The sequence below is a fragment of the Melospiza georgiana genome, chromosome 15 (genome assembly GCF_028018845.1).
Source record: "Melospiza georgiana isolate bMelGeo1 chromosome 15, bMelGeo1.pri, whole genome shotgun sequence".
Taxonomy (NCBI): domain Eukaryota; kingdom Metazoa; phylum Chordata; class Aves; order Passeriformes; family Passerellidae; genus Melospiza; species Melospiza georgiana.
The window spans coordinates 6,920,117-6,941,326 of NC_080444.1; the positions used below are offsets into that span (position 1 = coordinate 6,920,117).

At 39.6% G+C, this 21,210-nt stretch overlaps 1 protein-coding gene across 4 annotated transcripts in view; it reads left to right on the plus strand.

Annotated features, from left to right (window-relative positions):
- Positions 1 to 21,210, plus strand: part of RNF130 (ring finger protein 130) — a 55,739-nt gene that overhangs the window by 17,639 nt on the left and 16,890 nt on the right. For all 4 annotated transcript variants that reach the window (XM_058034694.1, XM_058034697.1, XM_058034695.1 and 1 more), the window contains 5 exons: positions 6,256 to 6,506; positions 9,972 to 10,043; positions 11,844 to 11,926; positions 18,696 to 18,792; positions 20,199 to 20,403. In XM_058034694.1, coding sequence (XP_057890677.1) covers positions 6,256 to 6,506; positions 9,972 to 10,043; positions 11,844 to 11,926; positions 18,696 to 18,792; positions 20,199 to 20,403 — 708 coding nt within the window. The remainder of the gene's footprint in view (positions 1 to 6,255; positions 6,507 to 9,971; positions 10,044 to 11,843; positions 11,927 to 18,695; positions 18,793 to 20,198; positions 20,404 to 21,210) is intronic.

The window sequence follows — 21,210 nt, forward strand, 5'->3', positions numbered from 1 at the left end:
CCTTGGGTGAGGAGGGAATGATCTTCAGAGAAGCCAAAGCCCAACACCTTTTGTACATTCTGATGTTGTGTTGGATCTTTGAGAGGCTGTGAGTGTTGGTTTTCTGGAGTGGGTTGGGTGTAGGACAGAGACAGCTTGACCTTGACAAGGCTGAGGAAATCAGGGGTGTGGCTCCCCAGCTCACGTGTATCAGCAGGATTGGGACTTGTGAATGAATCAGGATGTGGCTGTGACTACCTGTTTTGATTGCATGCAAATTCCTCCCTAAGAAACGTTTCCCTGAGTGTCAGAACAGAGCAATTGGGTTATGAAATAATGTGTCAGCAGTTGTCATCTAAATACAGCCCAACCATTTTCTCAATTGATTTTGCTATTTGGTTCTCCTTTTAGGAACTCTTGGTCAGAGTAGATTATAAAGCTGATCAAAAATACAGCAAGGACATTATACTGAGGCATTGCTTCTTGTTTAATGAAGGAGGATGGGCTTATAAGTTTATTATTTATCACTTATGAACTTAATATGCTACAGACTAGCACAACATGAATCTGATTAAGCTTTAATAATTGTATTGAATTTAATTGTGTCACACCCATCTTTGCAAAGCTGCTCTTGCTGTTTCTGGTTTTCTAATCATAAGCCTCAATCAATGCCTGCTCTTCTTAAAGGAGCAGAGCTTTGTGATCCATCATGTCTGCAGTACAGCAGTGCCTGGCATGTTGCAAACACTGAAATGTGTGTAATCATGTTTAGAGGGCACAGAGCAGGACCCTCTCTACCTGACAGAGTGAAATCTGTTGAAATTCTTCTTGCTACAGAGAAGAGTTTTGAGTGTTCTTCAGATTCACATTGACAGTATTTCATAGAAGCCTTTTCCTCACTGAACTTGAAATATCTACTTCTTTGCCCTCTTGAGTTGAGAGAATTCAAGTTTTAATTTTAGAAGCTTTTTTATTTAGGTTGTTTTGCATAGGTTTGTGCAGCAAAGAGACTTGTGATTTCTGAAAATACCTGCTCAGTGTTTTGGGATAGAAGGTTGTTCCACTGGTTGTATTTAACTGAGCACCTTGTAAAAGCCTGACTTTTAGGTAATAGTTTCAAATGCTGCTGCCCTTCATGATTTTTCTCATGGTAATTTAGTAAAATCTGTTCTGGTGTCTGAAACTACATAAAATAGGCATCCTAAACTAAATGTTTACATACAGGGAATAATTCAACATTTTCAATATTATTAAGGCAACAGGAAGACAAATGTTTTAAAATGCTACTAGTCTCATTTTAAAATTAATGTATATTCTTGGCATTAAATTCTTGTCTTGTTTAGAATGCAATAACTGTCAAATATTATGGTCTTTTTCTGTTTTCAGAAGTATTTGATTTGGGACATCTCAAATAACATATTCTACTCTTGAGATTGCTCATGTGTTGACAGCTTGGATATGCTCTTGTTTACTTTCTGATTAGATCAAAATAAAAATATGTGCAGCTAGACCGGTTTTAATGACTCTGAAGATATGCCAAGGCTCGTCCTCTTGGTGTCTGCTTTCCCATAAACCTGTTTAGAATGCAAGAATTATTCTTCACAACACATTGCTTTCTTTTGCATCAGACAAAAATGTTAAGGTACCTGATAAATGTGTGGGTTTCCCCACTGTTGTGCCATGGAATTTTTATTTGAAAACAGTTCTCCCCAAGCCTGCTTTTTCTAGCAGCACAGCTTTGCACACAGGTCAGATGCCTTTCCCTTACCCTTTATCTCACTGGTTCCGTGGATTTTACCCTCTGTGGCTGAATTCCTTCCCTTGTAGAGGTGATCTTGATTCCACCTCTGCTCTCATGCAGCTCAGATGTCTTCTGGTGTCTTCACAAACCTCACAACTGGTCTCAAAATTTCATATACAGCCCTAGCTTTCATTAGTGTTTTCCTGCTTTCTTTGTCATTTTCTGGGATCCCAAATTCTGTTGGAATGTTTTCACTGTTAGTTGATGTTATTCCAAGAAATCTGTCGCTCACAGTAATAGGACTGATCCCTTTCCTGGGTACTGAATAGTAGGTGTTGCTGTCATTTTCTTTCTGATACACTGCATTCAGAAATGCTTAGCACACAGCTGCAGGATTTTAACTGAAGAATAGAGAAGTAATAGAAGAATAGGGAAGTCTGGCTTTTGAGGATGGGCAGTTCTATTTCCAATTACATGATGATGATGATGATCCTATTGCTGTACTCAGAAAGGCAGTAGCATTTCACTGTGTGAATCCATCTTTTAAGTGACTGTCTGGACCAATCTTTACCTTTATCAGGGAATGGAAAATTTGTGTTTTCTAAGGAAGTACTCTGAAATTTTCACCAGCAGAATTATTCAGGTAAATGTGCTATGTTTAGGTTTTTCAGAAAGAAGTGATGAAAGGACTCAGTTGTAGTTAAATTTTCTCTGCTATTTAAAGAGAGGACAGTATTCTTTCACAAGCATGAGATTAGTGCAGTCTGTGTGCTTCATGCTGTGTCTGCAGCATCAGCAGCCACTATCAGAGACTTATTGCAAGGACTTTAGCTTAAAATATCAGCCATTAGCAAATCACTGACCTTTGTTATGAGTATCTGACTTAATCCTCAGTTCTCTGCAAACCTTGTTGCATCAAATCACAGTAGTTCAGTGCTTCTTACAGGTGGTCTGACACTTTGAACACTCGAGGTGGGATCTAAGGTTTTGCCCTCCCCATGTACAGAAGGCAGCTGGAGCATTGCAGCCCTGGTTGGCAGCTGCATTTTGCCAGGCTGCCATTCCCTGCACCTCCAGTGGATGTTGGGAGGATTGAAGGTGTCTGAATTCTGTTCTTTGAACCATCCCTATCTTCAGCTTCAGCCTGATATCCTGGACATAGTTAACCATATTTTAACCTTCAGATGAACATTTGGTAGTCAAGAATTAACAACAACAAGACGATAAAAAAACCTACCAAAAATTCCAATGCCAGAAAAGCACCACAAATATTTGCCTGTGATGACACTTGTAACATTTCTTTGAGATGACTTTTTATTGACTTTCTGAGCATGCTCTTTTAAAATTGCTAGGGCATGTGAATAGGTCAGTGAGAGAGCAAAGCAGTTTCCTTATGAGCTCTACAGGAAGCTCCTGGATGTTGCTGGTTTTCCCATTGTCCTGTTTTTACTGTCTTCTAAGCTTTTAATTTTTTGTGACTTCTCCTCTCACAATGTAACATTACACAGATTTAATGATTAGTCACAACTTCATCCCTTTTCATACACAGAGTTGTATAACTATCCTAATTAAACATGCACATGGTAAAATTGCAAGCTAGAAAGAGCTGCCTGGGCTTGGATGATAGCAATTAAATGATTTATGTTTACAGACATCAATATTTATCTTATGCCTACCGTCTGTCCTAGCTTGTCATCTGTGGTTCCATGTGTAGTTCATTGGCTTTAGTAAGCAATCCAGATTCTTTTCTCTGGACACTGTGTTCTTGGCTGAGGAGAATATTGCTTTTCATAAGATCATGGAGTAAGACCATATTCTGAGTTTCACAAACACTCTTAGTCTTTCTGTCTTCACCTGAGGATTTTTTCTGCTAAAGTTTCAGAAATACAAGGTTTCAAGGTGCTTAAAATAAATGAGTCACTGTCTCCTCCTGCCCCCAATTGTTCTCAAACAGGGAGTTCTTGCTAAAATTATTTAGGGTGATGCCCCTGACAAAAATACGGATGAACCAAGTCCCAGTTTCCACTGAGCTTCAGTATGTTAAACAGACACAATTTATTTTTCTTTTCTGCAGTTCTCCTTGGCTCTGGTGGGGTCAGAAGCAGCAGTAGCACTTTGGCTGTTCCCAGTTGAGTCATTTGGAATGCAAATCACTTTGCAGTGATGCCAGAGGTTCCCATTGTGCTGGGCTTTATATAAAACCCGTGACAGATTGTCAGCTTTGTCACATTCCCTGGGCAGCAGGGAATAGGTAGAGCCTTCAGCTTTGGATTCAGATAGAGCTGGACTAGTATCAGAAGATCTTTGTCAGCTTTGCTTTGCAGATAACTATAAATCATGTTACAATATTACACTGAGTGCTTTAGCTTGATATTTTGATACTAACATAATTTCTCAGTGCAAATAAATTCCTACTGGGGAAGCTTAGCAGAACATGTGCTCTGGGGAATGCAGTCTTCCTGTACCCTTCCCTGCTTTTCTTCCCTGTCTGAACTAGATATGAAGAGTAGAAGTGAAGTCTGGGGAAAATATCAAGCAGTATAAATTATCTGCTCTTGATGGATCTTGCACTATCTGAGCTGCAGGGATTTGGGATTGCAGGAGCATGTGCTGCATCTAAATACAGGATCTTGCAGGAAGGATATCTCTTGTGCTGTAAAAATGTGCTGCAAGTCTGGGCAGGAGCCATTTTCCCAACCAGACAAATAGGAATCTGGGTAGATGTCCATGAAAATAAAGCTAGTGATGGACTTTTACTCTAAGATTTGCTGGCTATTACATATCTTGGTTGCTTTTGCATGAAACCAAACTTGGTACTGAAGTGTCTCTTGAGAGCTGGATTAAAGTTGATCTTGTGTGAATCTGTGCTATACTAGAGATTAAATGCATTGTGTTGAGTTTTTATTGCTATTCAAAGCTTTTGAATTACTGTGGCACTGTTTCAAAAATATTCAGAAGGAAATACTTTCTTTTCCTATCCAGTCCCATGTTAGCAGGACAAGGCCTGAATGACTTTGTCATTTCAATTTTAAATAAAGTTTAAATTTCTAGAGGAAAGCAATTTGAGGGCTGTGGAAGGTTGGGGTTTTTTTCAATTATTGTGAAAATTTTAATTTCTGATATTATCAGTTTTGATTCTTTTGAGTAGTTCTGTCAGCACAATCCACATCACCAACCTTAGTGAACTTAATAGAAAAACTGATGATAGTGACTCTTAATGTTCCTATTTAACATGGTAAATTCAAAGAGTAACAAGGGAACATTTAAGGCTCTTGCACAACTGTATTATAAGTCCCCATTTTAGAAAATTATGTAGCTGTCAGCCTGAGTTATTGTGCCCAGGGTTTCAAAGGTGCTGCTCTTTTGGCTCTTTAACATCATTTTGTGGGTACAGTAGCTTCTTAAAAATTAAGTTGTGATTAAAAGACTTTGAACAAATGCCTTGTGTTAAAATAGGACCTCATATTCTCTACTGTCACACTAGGTTCTCTGTACTTAAATCCACTCTAAATCCAGAATCTTGGTGCTGAAGTCTTTTGCCTTATGCAGTTCCTCTCTGAGGGAATGTGAGTTGGAGCAAGCAGATGGAACAAGCAGATGAACAGATTTTGCAAGCATTTTGAAAATAGGTCTTGAAACGGTTTTTAGTATTGGAAGCAAATAAGTCTGGATGAATAAGAATGAAACTTCACAAGTTTTTTTTCTTTCTGGCTTTGGTTTTTCTAAAACTTTTCTTTCTTTTAACTTAGAATTACCCTGTGTTCAAGATCCTCTTTTTTTAATGAGGTCTTTGCTTTAAAACATAGGTGCTCTCTCTGCTCTATAGGTGATTTTTGTTCTTTTTCAGCAAGGCTTATGGTTTTCCTATTATCCTTGTACCAATAATTTTCCCTTTGGGACAGGAAATAGTCTAGAGGCAAGACACTATGAAAACAGATGGGCTGCACACTGAAAATGGAGCTGATGAAGCTGACAGCCTCTTTGAGATCCTATCAAGCGTGTCTTTGTATGGGTGATAAAATCAGCAGCCAAACTTCTGCCAAGTTTTTTCAATTCTCTTCTACTTTGCAGCCACGTAACCACACAGGGAACTTGCATAACTCTCCCCAGCAACATCCACAGCACTGCCTATGCTGAGGGTACTCAAGCAATATTCTCACTCATTCCTGAATGTTTTTCTGAGAGTTGCCTGTTTAGGTATTCACAGCTTCAGATCTGGAACAAATGTACTTTTGAAAGCTTGTTCAGACTGCACACAGTAATTACAATGTGGGAAGTACTGTGTACCACCAGTAGAGATCTGTTACTATGTGTGGAGCTGCAGAGAGTTTAGGGCAAATGTTAATGCCCTAATTTGAAAATGTGGGTTTGAAGGACAAGGCATGAGTAGAGTGCCCAGTAGCATGTTCATGTGCCACAGATGGCTTAGATTGAAACCTCTTGAGTTGTCAAATGGCGTTGCATTTGGAAAATCTTGTGAGCAGCATGCCATGTTAATTTAAAATAGAAATTGAACTTTTTTCCTCTTTTTATAGGAACTGGAGACATTGTTGCTGTCATGATTACAGAGTCGAAGGTTAAGGAGATCCTGAATTACTTGGAAAAGAACATCTCTGTGCTGATGGCCATAGCAGTGGGGTCCCGTGTTCCTCCAAAGAACTTCAGCCGGGGCTCTCTAGTCTTTGTGTCAATATCATTCATTGTTTTGATGATCATTTCTTCAGCATGGTTAATATTTTACTTCATCCAGAAGATCAGGTACACAAGTGCACGTGACAGGAATCAGGTAAGGGGTCTCTTCTCTTAAGTTATGGAGATAATATTTCAGTATACAATAATCAATAGGGAACAAATAAGGAATGCCAATCAAACTGCTCCTCAGAATCTCTTTGTTCCAAGGCAAAGCATGTTGCCAGAAAAGGATTTTTATGCAGCAAAGTGTTTTCATCCTGAGCAGCACTAGTATAGATCCTATTACGTGACAGGAAAGAATCAAACTGAAGCAAAATTTAAGTTTTGGTTTGTCTAAGGCCAAAATTCAGAGGGATTCTGTGTTGGCTGAGTAATACATACTGGATGTATGTTGGGAATGAGGAGGAAAGTTAAATTGAATCAACTTGTGTAGTTTCAACACTGAGCAAATGTTACAAATTCTCCCCATGCTCTTAAGGATATGTTCTGTAATAGTTAACGTAGTTCAGAAATTGTACAAAAGTATTTCCACACCATAATCTGTTATGAATATTAGGGTAAAAAATCTAAGGTGTAGAGCTGCCTAGTGATATGTGTTAACTTTCAACTTTGTTTAAGATCACCCTTGGTAAGGAGTGCCTAATTCTCCTGGTCATGTATTTTAACAAAAATTTTGTCCAATATGTCTTTCTTACATTTTTTTTCAATTCTTAATTTGTTTAAGTACTGTGTTATATATGGCCATACTCAGAGATCTAGACTAAATCAAGCTGTCAACTAAAACACAAATAAACTTTTGAAGTAAATGTTTTACTAGTGTGGACTTAATGACCTTCCACAGTGTGCCTTGGCTTTTATTGAGAAGGGTCAGTAAACCTCAGGAAATGCACAGTGCCCTCTTTGCCCTGTCTCTCTGTCAAGGCTAACTTAGAAACCTCCTGACCTCTAGTCACTGTTACCCCTTCCCCCAAATTACAGCTGATACACAGCAGCTGACTGTGGGCCAAGTTTTTTTTGTGTTCTGTCAGACCTAAAATAAATCCAAACTTACAAAACCTCGGCTGTGGCACAGGATTTCCTTTTCAGTTACTATTAATAGTGCCTGATGCTGCAGGTCCCATGGGCATCCTGTAGATTTTCTTAAGGATGTCATTCTTAAATGACCACACTGTAGCCAGTACTTAGTGTGGTCCCTTGGGATGGTGAAGTTTAAATATAACTCTAACTTAATGAATGTCTGTGGAATATTAAATTGTGCCTTCTCTATCCCCTACATGGCTTTAGGCTCCTTCCCAATGTCCACGTTTCAAAACAGTTGCTCCATTGGGAAAGGGCCCTTATGACCTTTTTTCTTTCTTTAGATTTTTACAAAGGTCAGGAGAAACTTGATGAAAATTTTATGTGGTTTAAAAAGCTGAGCTTATTAAACTTTAATAAGAAGGTGGCGACAGCTACAGCTTATTTTTAAAGAGCTTTGAGAGCTTTCACAAAGACTGTACTGTTAGTGATGAAATAACTTGGTTTAGGCTATGATCTTGTTTTTAAGTTATGTCAAGGCACAAGTTTTTCTGGTTTTGAAATCAAAGCCATCAAAAACTTGCTGTGTTTTGTAGATAGCACAAGCAGATATTGGTATTTCACATCGTCGTTCTTGCGCGCTTCCGCCGGAGGTGTGAAACTCTTCTGCATGTGGAAGTGACCTTTTCCATCCAGACAGTTGTGGGCATTAAAAGCAAGCATATGCTGTGTGCCTGTGCCCTAACTTAGCAAAATAGCAAATCCTGAGCATTTCCAGTGTTAGCATGAAAGAGTATTTGTTAAAATTAGAAAATGGAAGAGGTTGACCTCTCAAACGGAAGAGATGGAAGTTATTATTTAGCAAATCTATTTACGTAAAAGAACTTCAATATGTTGGAAGAGTTCTGCTGAAATATTATGCTTTCAATGGGAAAGTAATCTTTAAAATTTCTTGTAGTGCATATACAGTCACATGCATATACAGTAGAAGGAAATATAGATACTACCCACATTTACTTAGCTGGTGGAGTTGAGCATTTAAGTTAAATGCCATTTCAGCCTCGTTCCTCTCTTAGTAATCATGCTTTTGGTTATGCAGTGGTTATCTACTCCAGCAGTGTGCCCAGTGTGTTCTGTGTCATTCAGTACTCAGGCCAATATGCTTGTTCTGGAGCATGTAATTTAGATCAGCTTAAATTGACCAAATTCTTGCATAATGAAGTTAGGATGAGATTTCTGACTGTAGCAAGCATATAATTTCCCATCCCAGCTCTGCTTCTGATGCTGTGCTTCAGTAGCTGAGACTGTATATCTGATTTTTTCAAATCCTTGTTCTAAAAAATATAAAATAAGAGCTGCTGTTATGTGAAAATCACAAGGAAGAAAAGTGCTTATGTAATTCTAGAATAAGTGGTACAGTCAGTTGTGATACAGACTTCTGAGGTCGCTGTGTTTCACAAATACCAGCAACTTACATTGCAGTTTGCATGTGGGGAAATGTGTGATACAGGAGGCACACCCTATGAAGGATTTAGGTTTCAGTTTTATGGAAGGTGGGCACAAACCTCCACACATTCATTGCAGGCTGCAGGAGAGGTTTTGAGAGCTGCATTCTGAGAAGCAGCCCATCTCTTTCAAGGGCAGAGTACTTAGTACAGGTTGGAGGGGAAAGAAAATTACATCACTTCTGCTTTTTAAGTCAGTTGTAAACCAAGTCTGATGTCTCATGTCACAGTAGGAAGATAATGGGATCTTTGTTTCAATCAGTGCCCATCTCTGGGACCCCAGTGGGAAAACAGTGACAAACAGCTGTTCTTTATGAGCTGGGCATTTCAGTAGGAATCAGCACTTGGATGTCAGTAAAAACTCCTTCCATCCAGCTGTGGTGGTCATAAAGCAGCATAAACAGCAAAAAATTTGGCCTCTGCATTCAGATTGAGGTTATCTTCAGTATTAATTTCAACTTTATTTAAGTCTGTGTTGGCTTATTTAGATTTCATGACCCATCATTTTTTTCTTTTATGAGATCCTGGTGGTTTTGGGTAATAGCAAGAGAGAAACTAGGTTACACTGGGAAGATCTTTTGCATCTCAGAGTAAGATCAGCCTGCTCAGAGTGGAATACAAAAATAATTCAAGCTTAAGAGAACAAGCAGTATATTACAGCACACTGAATAAAAACCAGTATGAACAGAATATAATGGAAATAACTGGGAGGGGGCATTGCTTCAGCTTTTGTCCTGCAGCCTGGGTTTGATTAAGTTTGCACATCACTGTTGATTCACTTCTGTGGATTTCCATACAATCCATGAGTTTGATACCCATGCTTGTGGGAGAGCATTTGAGGATTCAACTGTTGGCTATTTTTCCCTCTCAACAAATCTCTGTGCTTTGCTGTGTTTGCATTTTGTTTTATGTGTTGGCCTGCTGCCATAGTGTGTATTGCAGTGGTATTATTGAGTCCAAATAAGTCATTGTAGAGGACACTAATGAAGCTTGTTTATCAGGGTTAATTTGTGTTCTCTTCTTTATCACTTTATTAGCGTCGTCTTGGAGATGCTGCCAAGAAAGCCATTGGTAAATTGACAACCAGAACAGTAAAGAAGGGTGATAAGGTATAATAATAAGATCTCAACATGATAAACTTGAACATCATGTTTATTTTTTTACTGGGGAAACAATCTCATTTTTTTCTTTGTCTTTCTGATTTATGACTTTGCCTTTCTTGTTGGAGGCTTACTTTGTCCTGTGGCACAATATTTTGTGTAACTGTTAGTATTGATGTGTGCTGTATATTTCAAAGAAGGTTTTCATGCTTAAATACTATTTACACTCCATCTGGCAACTGTGACTGAGGGTGGTTCTGTGTGCTGGCTGACTGGGAGGGTGTCCTGGCATGAGTAGATAGGACTGGCATTGTTTATGTGGAATTTTAAAGCTTAGAGTCTTATCATATGTAAGTTCTGTAAAGGAAAAATAAATTTAAAAGACAGGTAATTAAAGATAATATCTTAAGTAAAATACAAATATTCAGTAAGTTAAGGGGGAGAGTAAAGAGGTATTTCAGTCAAAGTTACTCCAAGAATATTTCTTGCTAGTATACGCACTAAAATATATGGTATGTTATATCCTAAGCTTTTTCCACTTTTGAGAGCAGTATTGCTTTATTTTTGATTCTGAAAGGAAAAAAATAGTCATTTAATCTTGCTCAATTTTTAGCTTTAATTTTCAAAAGGCAGGGGAATTCTGGCTATGGTTTGATTTTTAAAATATTATTTCTTAGGGCCTTTTTATTGTGATTCCTTTTTTCTTTCTTATCAACACTATCAGCAGTGGGAGATTAGGAAGTGATAGGAAAATTTGCTTCCAGAGAGAAGGCAGAGCAAATGTCTTTCTGTTCTTCCTCCCTCCCTATGTAGTTCTATTTCAAAACAACCCACTGCACTAAATCTTTTGTGGAATGGGAGAACATAAAAATTAGAGGAACCTTTCCATGTAAAACAGTGCTGTTGTCTTGACAGCATAAATTCAGAGCTGGCAAGTGCTGTGTGGGTTGCAGTACAGACAGCATGAGGTGCACATGCAGGTGAACAGAGTGGGAAAAACCTTTTCTTCCTCAGAGGAGCCATCAGGATTCTCTGTGTACTGACCAGGGGTGGCTGGGGCTTTGCTCTGGTCCCTGCCTTGGTGTCTGGCTTGTAGCTGGTTGGCATCAAAAAGAATAATGAAGTTGAGCTAAGAGAAGGCACAGCCTGTTTTGTGTCACAGGCCCAAACATTTTAAATATGTGTTGTTGATGCCATATCTATATATAAATGAAGTCTCCCCTTTTTTCATTTGAGATTTTAAAATCTCATATTTTAAAATTTAATTTTTAAAAATCGTAACTTCTGGAAAACAGCAAAGAGAGGAGAGCTGGTCAATCAGTGATCCTCATTTTCATGTCATGATAATTCTGCAAGTAAGAAGCAGACATAAATATGGGACTATGTACTAAGTAAAATATGCTCCTTCTGGCTGTAAAAATGAGCCCCAGAATTTTTATTCTGCCAAAACAAACAAACAAACCAAAAACCCTGGATAAAATAGAAATGTTTGCTGTAAACTGGATGGGAAAAAAATGAAATCTAGGAAGGTCTGTACTATATTTTATAATGATTTCACTGAACATTAGAATCATCTTAGGCCTGAGCTTATGTATGAAATGATGATTTACCAGCTCCAAGAAAGGGCAGTTTTGCATGTATGAGATGCTTTTCTTGCTTAAGTCATGTTGGAATATAATTATCCAGTCATTTGGTTTATGGTTTAATAACAGCCACTTGGCACAGTGCTGTTCATGTACCAGTCACAACTACTTTGACATTTGTCATAGCCTCAACTCTTGACTTGAATTCTCATTCTGTTCATTTTAGGAAACAGACCCAGACTTTGATCATTGTGCTGTCTGCATTGAGAGTTACAAGCAGAGTGATGTTGTTCGCATTTTGCCGTGCAAGTAAGAGAATAAAGTTGCTTTGTTTGGAAACTGTTCTCTTTTGCTTCATTTCATGTAATGGGTGCATTGTAATTCACAAATGCATTTGTTGGATTTTTCCAGTCCTAATTACAGACACTTTATTTTAGACTGTGGTGCCAGAAGGTGTGAAGGTGGGTGCTGGCACTGTTAGGACAATGGATATTAATCAGAATTATATTAAAGATATTGGTAATGGAGCTATTGAGATTGCATTGAGGTGGAGGGGTGCAGGTTTAGGGACCAAGTGATGGGCAGACTCAAAAAACTTCAGTATAATGAGCCAGGTACAGCTGCAGCATTCTGCACTGTAGATATGCAACAACTGGCTACTGGTTTTGGAAACTGTAGGGAATGGAAATGCAGTCTTTGCAACCTTCATACCTCCTGACATTAGTCAGCCACTGTGCTGTCATCTGTCTTTGGTCTCTTCAATGCAGTGTGATCTTGGCTTGTGTCTGAAGATTTGTACTTGCTGGTGATTCTGCATTACTGCTTAAAATGTAACAACTTCCTCCCCTTTTTATAGCATTGTGTTGACATTTACAGGTTTTTAGTTTGCTTCCATTCTTGAGTTGTTTTGGGACATTTTCTCTTTGAGATGCTTTTAAATACTTTTCCACCTGGTGGTTGATTTTGATGAATCATACATTTTGGTGGCATTAAGCATTACCAAGGACATCTTTCCCTTGTGTTCTAAAATGCAAAGCATTCTCCTCATCTCCAGGCACAAAACCCACATGTAAATTAGGTTGTATATCTGCAGCAAGATCCAATAACTTGGCTTGTGCTTGGTACATAAATGGTTCTGCATGATACTCCAGAAGCAGCAAAGTCATGTGTTGGAGTTGATCTCCAGTCAGGCAGCAGCAGCACATAAGGGCTCATTATTAGTCTTCTAAATCCTCCTGCAGGCTGTTCTGAATAGTTTGAATATCTTCTAATGTGCAGGGTATTTCCATAATTATAAAAGGAAAACAGTATTATTTTATTTATTATTTTCTATCTTACTGATCAAAATATGTGTGCATTATACTTCTGTAGCCAAAAATCTAATTTGATTTGCTGTTCTCTGTGTTCCTTACCTCTTGGACAGCAGGAAACAATGACCTGTTTTAGATTCTCAGTGTTGTTTAGCTAAAATGCCCTACAACTGATTATTTAGAAGCTCTCATTAAAATATTTAGGAATAGAAGGTCTCATATTGGAAAGATTTAGGAGCCTTTGGTCATGTGGATGTATGTGCATTTCTTTTTTACAATTCAGTCATTTTTACTCAAAGTTGATGTCCTCTTGCCCTGAAAAATGTACTCCCTAGTGTAAAGTAAATAGTTCAGAGTTACATCATTTATTGCAATCTCAAGTGAAGTTTGTATAGGTGAATTAAGCCCTGCTCTTTTGATATGTTATGCAGAAAGTTATTCAGAAATTAGAGGAGGAACTTCTGGAAACTGCCCACCAGTTTTGGACCACTGAGATGATTGTTTTGTAAACTGCCTCTTAAGAAAGCTTCTCTTGTGTAGTTCTACTGTGAGGCTCAAGGACATGGAATGAAAGGTCACAAGTCCCACTCTTCTGTGCCTTTCTCTTGGTACTGAACAGAGGGTAGGAGGAGCCCTTGCCAGTGAGAGAGAATGACTCTTCCCTCGTAGGAAAACAGCTGTTCCCACTGAGCACAAGGCAGAGTTGGGATTAAAAGCCAATTTCCTTAGCTAAACAGCTGCCCCTTTGCAAGCAGTGGAGATGTTGCTGATATCCACAGATACAGTACAGACCCTTTGAGCAAGGTGATCATTGATTTATTTTTTTAATTATAAAAAAATATAAGAAAAGTCCTTTTTCTTCAGACACCTTTGTTGAGCTGCAGTCCTGCAGCCAGGAAGCTCTGGGCTCTCAGGGGTGCTTGGAGCTGCTCAGGGAGCTGCATGCAGGTGCACCTGGCTGCCACCTCAGCACAACCTGCCCCAGTGCAGTTTCCCATGTAAAGGAGAGATCAAGGCTCTTGTGTAGATCATTTTCTGTTCTGTTTTTCACAAGAAGGTAAGGTCAGCAAAGGCTCAGATTACATTGCTGCCAAAGGCTGTATGACAACTTTTATGTTCGCTTTCTACTTCATTTTTACATCTCACTTTTCATTTGCTGCAGCCCAGCTTTTAAGTTAAGTGCAAAACCTTCTAGGCTAGACACAGTGAGATGGATGCTTTCCACAAGACATTTTTATATTTGTAGATGAAAAGCCAACTAGTACCTTCAAAGATGGGCCCAGTAAATTTCAGATTCCATGTGAAATTTTTCAGTCTTCAGTAACTGAGATGCTTCTCCCCAAATCTTGTTATGGAGGTTTAACTCCTTTCTGCTTCCTCATATTTCAACCTTCTATTTTAGTGCAGCATGCAATGTTTGGTAAAAAAAAAAAGAAAAAAACAGCACACAGACAATAAAACAAAGCCTACAAGAGAGTTTCTAAGACAGATGACAAAATAGATTGCAAGGAAACCATGGAGAAAATCACTTGACCAAGAGGAAGCAAATAAAAGGCTAGAAGTTCTCACTGTGCTTGTTGTAATCATTAGACAGTAGGAATCACTGACATGTGACATCTTTGCTGCTTTCATCAATTTAAAAGTAGCCTTTCCCTTTAGTAGCACAGTTGTTCTCTGCAGTTAAGTATGGTCTGTCACACTGTGCTTCAGCAGAGGAATCTGCTCTGGGCAGACACACAGCAGGCAAAATGTACCAGCAGCTGAGCAAGTTGCACCTAAAATTCTGTAGTGAAACACCACATTTGTGATATAAAGGTTAGTGACATGTGGGAAATTGTGGCCAATTTAAAAATAAACTAAAGTCAAATGGTAGAAATTCAACTGCATTGTTTGCAGTAGTACATTTTTGCTTCAGAGAGAGGTGTTCAGTACCAGCAGCCTGTGGACATACCTGTAGCTTTAGTGCAGAGAGGGACAAGCAGCCATCTGTTTTAGGCTTCCAAGCTTGAGGAATGTGTCTTTTGTGAATGTCATTATGTAAGTGAAAAGTGAGTAGAGGAAACAAATGTGAGAGGGATCCTAGCAAAAGACAAACCTCATGGACAATTTTCCTTATTCAGATAACTTTATTCTGCCATCACACTGTTGCACCTAGGGGCTGAACAGGCACTAGGTGAAAAGTGATCAGGAGTGGGTAGTGTGAAGGATTAGTGAGAGATAAGGGAAGGGGAGAGCAAAGTGACAGGTTAGAGAAGAACAAAAAATGACATTGGAAAGGGCAGAAAGATGGCCAAGAAAGGAAGGAATGAATTAACAAGATAGGAAAATAATTAAAAGAGTAGCAAATACTATAAAATAAATGGCTTTTGAAAGTTTTCATTCCTGTCCTGGGCAAGAAGGAGGAAATTGACAAAAGTGACTAAACTAGATTTTCAGATTTTCATATTTGATTCTGTGCTGCTGCAAATAGCTGCCTTTTTAAGACCAAATTAACACAGAGTCCTGATGGCATCCTTTCTGCTTCCTGCAGTGCCTTGGACCCCAGAGCCAGGAGAGCAGCTGCCTCCAGCAGTAGCCAAAGAACCTGCTTTGTTTGCAGCAGCAAAAGTCCCTTTGGTGGGATGCTGCACTGAGAGCAGGGAAGGGTAGTGAGCTCCAGGGAAACAGAACTTGGAAATCATTCAACCCTTCTCCTTTTGTGATGTGTGGATTTGGAGACCTTACACCACCAAAAGAGGTTCCTAAGTCACTTTCTCCCCCGTGAAATGCTGCAAAGAAGCTGTGTTGTACAAGAGTCAGTGTTCTGGTGTTTATTACCAGCTGGAGGGCAGCTGGATTGGGTGTGCTGACAGAGTGGAAAAATACCTGCAGGTCACCTGCCTGGAGCTGTGCCTGCATGGGAGACTCCGTCAGTGCTGCCAGCCTGGCTGCTGGCCCTGCTTCCTCCAGCCCCAGGCAGTGTCACCCCTGGCTCCCAACGTGTGGCTCCCCAGGCTGTGTCACCCCTGGCTCCCAACGTGTGGCTCCCCAGGCTGTGTCACCCCTGGCTCCCATCCTCCAGCCCCAGACTGTGTCACACCTGGCTCCCAGCTATGACTCCCCAGGCCGTGTCACCCCTGGCTCCCAACGTGTGGCTCCCCAGGCTGTGTCACCCCTGGCTCCCATCCTCCAGCCCCAGGCAGTGTCACCCCTGGCTCCCAGTGTGAGGCTCCTGGGGAACGTCAGCAGCTGTCGTGACCAAGAGCAGCTGGCTGGGAACTCGTCACGTTTATGGTCTTGGAATACCAATTACAGAAGTAGGAAGATGGAGGAGGTTTATGAGAGCAGAAATTGCAAGGGCTTACTTTGTCAGGGTGAGGTTTTGAAATAATTCTTGTTTGCTGTCGTCATTGCTGTATAACTGCTTTTTAACTCTTGCAAGCAGAGAAATCCAGACAGAGGCTGAGCCACAATGATGCTATCAGCAAACTTTTTAAGAGGTAGAGAAACTGTAAGTAGTAGGCAGAGCCATGCTTTCTAAATCAATAACCTTTGGAGAACTGCACTTCTTTCAAGCACATTAATAAACATCCTTGAAGATTTAGGAACTAAAAGCAAAGAATTAAGAGGTCATAAGAACAATTGGGCTGTGTATATAAATATATCAAAGTGCTAATGACTTTTTGAAATAACTCATAATATGTAGTGGATACATGTTGGTATCTTATCAGTTCTTGATCTGAGTGCTTCTACAGCACTCATTAGCCAATAATGATGTAATAAATAAAGCTGTTTTCATATTTCTGTGGAGTCTTGATGTCTGCTCTTGCCCAAAATACTAGATTTTCAGGTTTGTTCTACTTTAAAAAATAGACTCGGGAGACTTCAAACATAAGTAAATAAAAGTAATAATTTACCTAACTTAGAAAAATAGTATCTCTGTATGTTTCAGAATATTTCAAGCCTTTATGTATCACCCAGAGTTTCTAAACATTGTTTCCTGTGGTTTTGTGAGTGATAAAGGGAATGCATTAAGACTTAATAATAATAGAAGTGAGTCTGTTTAGGGTGATAATTTAAACAGAAGGCCCTGTACATACCCTGATTTTGGGATTGCCAGCTTGCTAGAGGACACAGACCAGCCAAGTGGCTAACTGAGGTCCTTTTAAGTTTCTATTCCTGCATTATCTGGGATAGAGATAAGCAAAATTATTTTCCTACCTGTTCATCTTCTGTTAATTATTTTACACCCTAATTTTGCATCTTTAGTTAGTACAGGCAGGACATACAGCTGTAGCTGCTTAGAACTTCATTACCTTGATGTTCTTTAGTCTCTCCATCAGCCTGAGTAGACATAGACTGTTTTATGATTATATACTGTCTTTTGTCATGTTTAACAGTTTCAGAAGGCCTTTCAGGTTGCTTTCCAGAGATTTTAGAGAGAATTATCTGGTAACATGCCTTATTTGGTCTTAAAATCCCAAGGGATAGGGAGAAAAAGAACTCCCAGATTCCATGATGAGCTTTCTCAGGCACAGAGCATAAGTGTAACCCGAGCAAAGAGGGGACTGAGAGAGTATCTCAGCTTTTTGCTGCCTTGGGGCACACATGGCCACCTCTTCCAGACCCTGTTGATCCCTCAAATAGATGCCAAGACCTGCTTGTTCTTCCCCTGCCCTTTCCCTGCTGGCTCCAGAGCACAGCTCTTTGCTGACTAAGCAGCCCTTGTAATTGCTGATCTTTGTCATGATCACCAGTCTGTCGTGTTTGGGTGTGCCTGCTCTTGCTGGCTTCTTGCTCTGCAGTCAGCACCACTGGAAATGAAGGACCAGGGCTCTTATCATAGGAATTAATATAGGCAGTTACTCAGACTGGGTTATTATGCATATTTGCTAAAGCTATATTGGGTAGACAATCTTGTGATACCCATTCCTGCCATGAATGTGCTCTGAAAAGTTCTTTGCCTTTTGAAAAGCTAAGAGGGCATTTCCTTTACTTCCTTTAATTTGTATACCTTGTTTTGGTCTTTGCATAGTCCTTTCTTGTTATACTGGTTTATATCAATCCCAACATTTACATTTATATCCATGGATGTGATTAAGATTTTGAATGCAATGTAGGAGGCAATTCAGACTGTTGCCTATTGCAGAGTTCCCTGCTTTGCAAGTAGGAGCCCAATTTGCCTTTCCATCTCTGAAAGCCCAGTTTTTTTTTTTTCCTTTCCTTTTATTTTTATGACAACTGTATGGTGATGGACATGTTTTCCCTCTTGATATCGAGAAATACGAATGGCAGGGAAAGGCTTCTTTCTGCTTCAATGTGATAACTATAAAAGCCTTTTCAAAGTCAAACAGGAGTGTGTTTGGGTTGGTTCCACTGACTTGTGAACAAAATTGACAGCTGATGGGTCTGTGCTCTTCCTACCAAGTTTATGCTCAAGATTCTGCATCAGAACTGAGACAGGACTGTAGGCAAGATTATGGTGGAAATGGCATTACCTTCATTATTCTACTTTACATCCACTACTCATATCCACAATAAAATGGGGAGAGGGGTGAAGGGGGAGTGAAAATCAAGTGTTTCCTCCTATTAATAAAAAGAGAGACAACAACAAACAATATTTTTAATTTATTCTTTAAATTACTGCAATTAGCACAGAATACTGGCAATTCTAAGAATTGCATGTATTTTAAAATAAGAAAAAAAACCAACTATCCAACAGTTTGAGTAGTTTTCATTGTATTAAATAGAATTGTTTGCAAATTATGTATGTGCCTTCTCTGTTCTAGGCACGTATTCCACAAAGTCTGTGTGGATCCATGGCTCAGTGAGCACTGTACATGTCCAATGTGTAAACTGAACATTCTGAAGGCACTGGGAATTGTGGTAAGTTGTTTGGTTGTGAGCTCTTCCTCTTCCTCCCATGTCTGAGACCCAAAATAGAAAGAATAATTGTATGGAGAGTGGGGGCAGGTGTTCCAGTAGCCTTACTCAGAAAATATTTGGGGGTTTTTACATTTCTTTGGTGCCAATTTGTTGTTTTTCCTTCTTTCCCTAGTTGGTAGTTGAGAATATATTGTTATATTTGCATTTATGACAAGTATCTACCGGAAGTATGTTAGATTCTCTGTAATCTTCCTTTTTCTTAAGTCCTTTCAACTTTTCTTTTTAAATTTACTCTCTGAAGTTCTTGTTCTTGTGGCTTCCTGTAGGCAGTCCTAAATTTGCACATTAAAAGCCCTGCCCTAGCCAAGGCCAGTGAGTTTTCCTCAAGCAGCTCATGTCCTAAGGGATCCCCGAGGACTTCTTTCATTGACCAGTTCACAAAGAGATAGCAGTAAAACCTCAAAGCAGATATTTTTAATCTTTCCTGTATGAAGGAAAAATTACAAAGTGGGAGTGATGCTCTTTTCAAAGTAAGAGAAGACCATATGGAGAGACTGTCTAAAGTGGCTTTTTCTTCAAGACAGTGAGAATAATCAGGCCTCCATTTTTAGCTGTGTCAGTCGCAAGTTTGCACATTTCCTAAGAAATAGTAGCAGATATTTTGTGGATGACCTGTTTTTGCAGTTAATAACATCCCTGATACAGAATTCAGAGTTTTCATAGTTGTGGTGAACCATACAGGCACAGGCTATGATATAGGTATATTTGAGTCCCTTCCTTTTATCTCAGTCCTTTTTTCTGCTTCTTCCTTCTCCTCTTTAAGAGGTAGTATTGTATATGCTGGGAATGCCCTGATGAAGGCAGGAATGATCAATCTGACTCCATGTTCTCAGAAGACTAATTTATTACTTTATAATACTCTGTTATATTAAAGAATACTATACTAAACTATACTAAAGAATACAGAAAAGATACTTACTAAATGCTAAAAAAATAATAATGAAAGCTCGTGACTCTTCCCAGAGTCTCAGCACAGCTTGGCACTGATTGGCCAATGAGTCAAAACAACTCACACCCCAATCCAATGAAACAATCACCTGTGGGTAAACAATCTCCAAACACATTCCACATGAGCAAAACAGAGGAGAAGCAAATGAGATAAGAATTGTTTTCCTTTTCTCTGAGGCTTCTCAGCTTCCCAGGAGAAAAATCCTGGGCGAAGGAATTATTTCAGAGCATGTGAATGCCACAAGGTAGAAGTTGTTCATTCATGTGTTTCTCACCTGTGTGACCTCAGAACAGCCAGAGCAGCTGAACAAAGTGTGTGTGTGTGGTTCCATTCAGTGTGTGGGAGTGCTGCAGGTAGAACATTCCCCAGTGTAACTGTGGAGCTGTGTTTTTCCCAGCCCAACGTGCCGTGCACAGATAACGTCGCCTTTGACATGGAGAGGCTGACGCGGGGGCAGCCGGCGAGCAGGCGCTCGGCGCTCGGCGACTTCGGCACCGACAGCTCCCTCAGCCTGGAGCCCCTGCACACCTCAGGCATGTCACAGCTGCCACAGGATGGGGAGCTGACACCAAGGTCAGGAGAGATCAACATTGCAGTGACAAGTAAGTGTCCTTCGGCTCCCGCACCGTCTACGGCATCCGTGGTGTGTGTGTGTGTGTGTCCCTCTGTGCTGCAGGGCCCTGGTGATGGATGTCCCTGCAGGGACAAAGGTGACCTCTGCGTCTCTACAAGATGCATATGCTCCTTATTGAACCAATAACTCTGGGTATGACAGTGCCAACACTTCCATTATTAATGGTATATCCATTTAGATCCGCGTACAAAGAAGCCAGGATGAACTGAAATGGCACCAAAATAACCTTCCTGAATTTGGTAACCAGCACAAGAAGCTGGATTGCCAAAACTGTTATTTATCCCTTCAGAATACTTTACATGCCATAATTTATTAAATATAAATATTTTAGCTGATAGCTATTTCTGCAGACATTTTTTCCCCTGAGAACATTGCTACTGGAATTCTGACATCACTTAGCAGGTGTTTTTTCTTATCAAATTTGTGACTTAAAGAAGCGTTTGATGTGCCAACATTTAAGTACTGTCCAAGTGTTTTATAACATCAGAAAACTGTTCCTGCACTGCTTGAAAGCTCTTATCTGTTAGAGTAGCATGGAAAATTTCCACTTACTGGAATTTACCTAGGGTTTTTAATGTACAATAGCACTATAATAAATTCCACAAAGATTGGGTGGAATTGCATCAGTTTTCCATATGCTGTACAGTCTCAACTTGATGCATGAATGGTTGTTTTTCTGGCTGAATTGAAAAATAGAATCCTTGCAGTACAATAGTCTAATTTTCTGCTTGTGTTTTGTTTATGTGCATCTGTGATCTAGATTTTGAACTTAGTG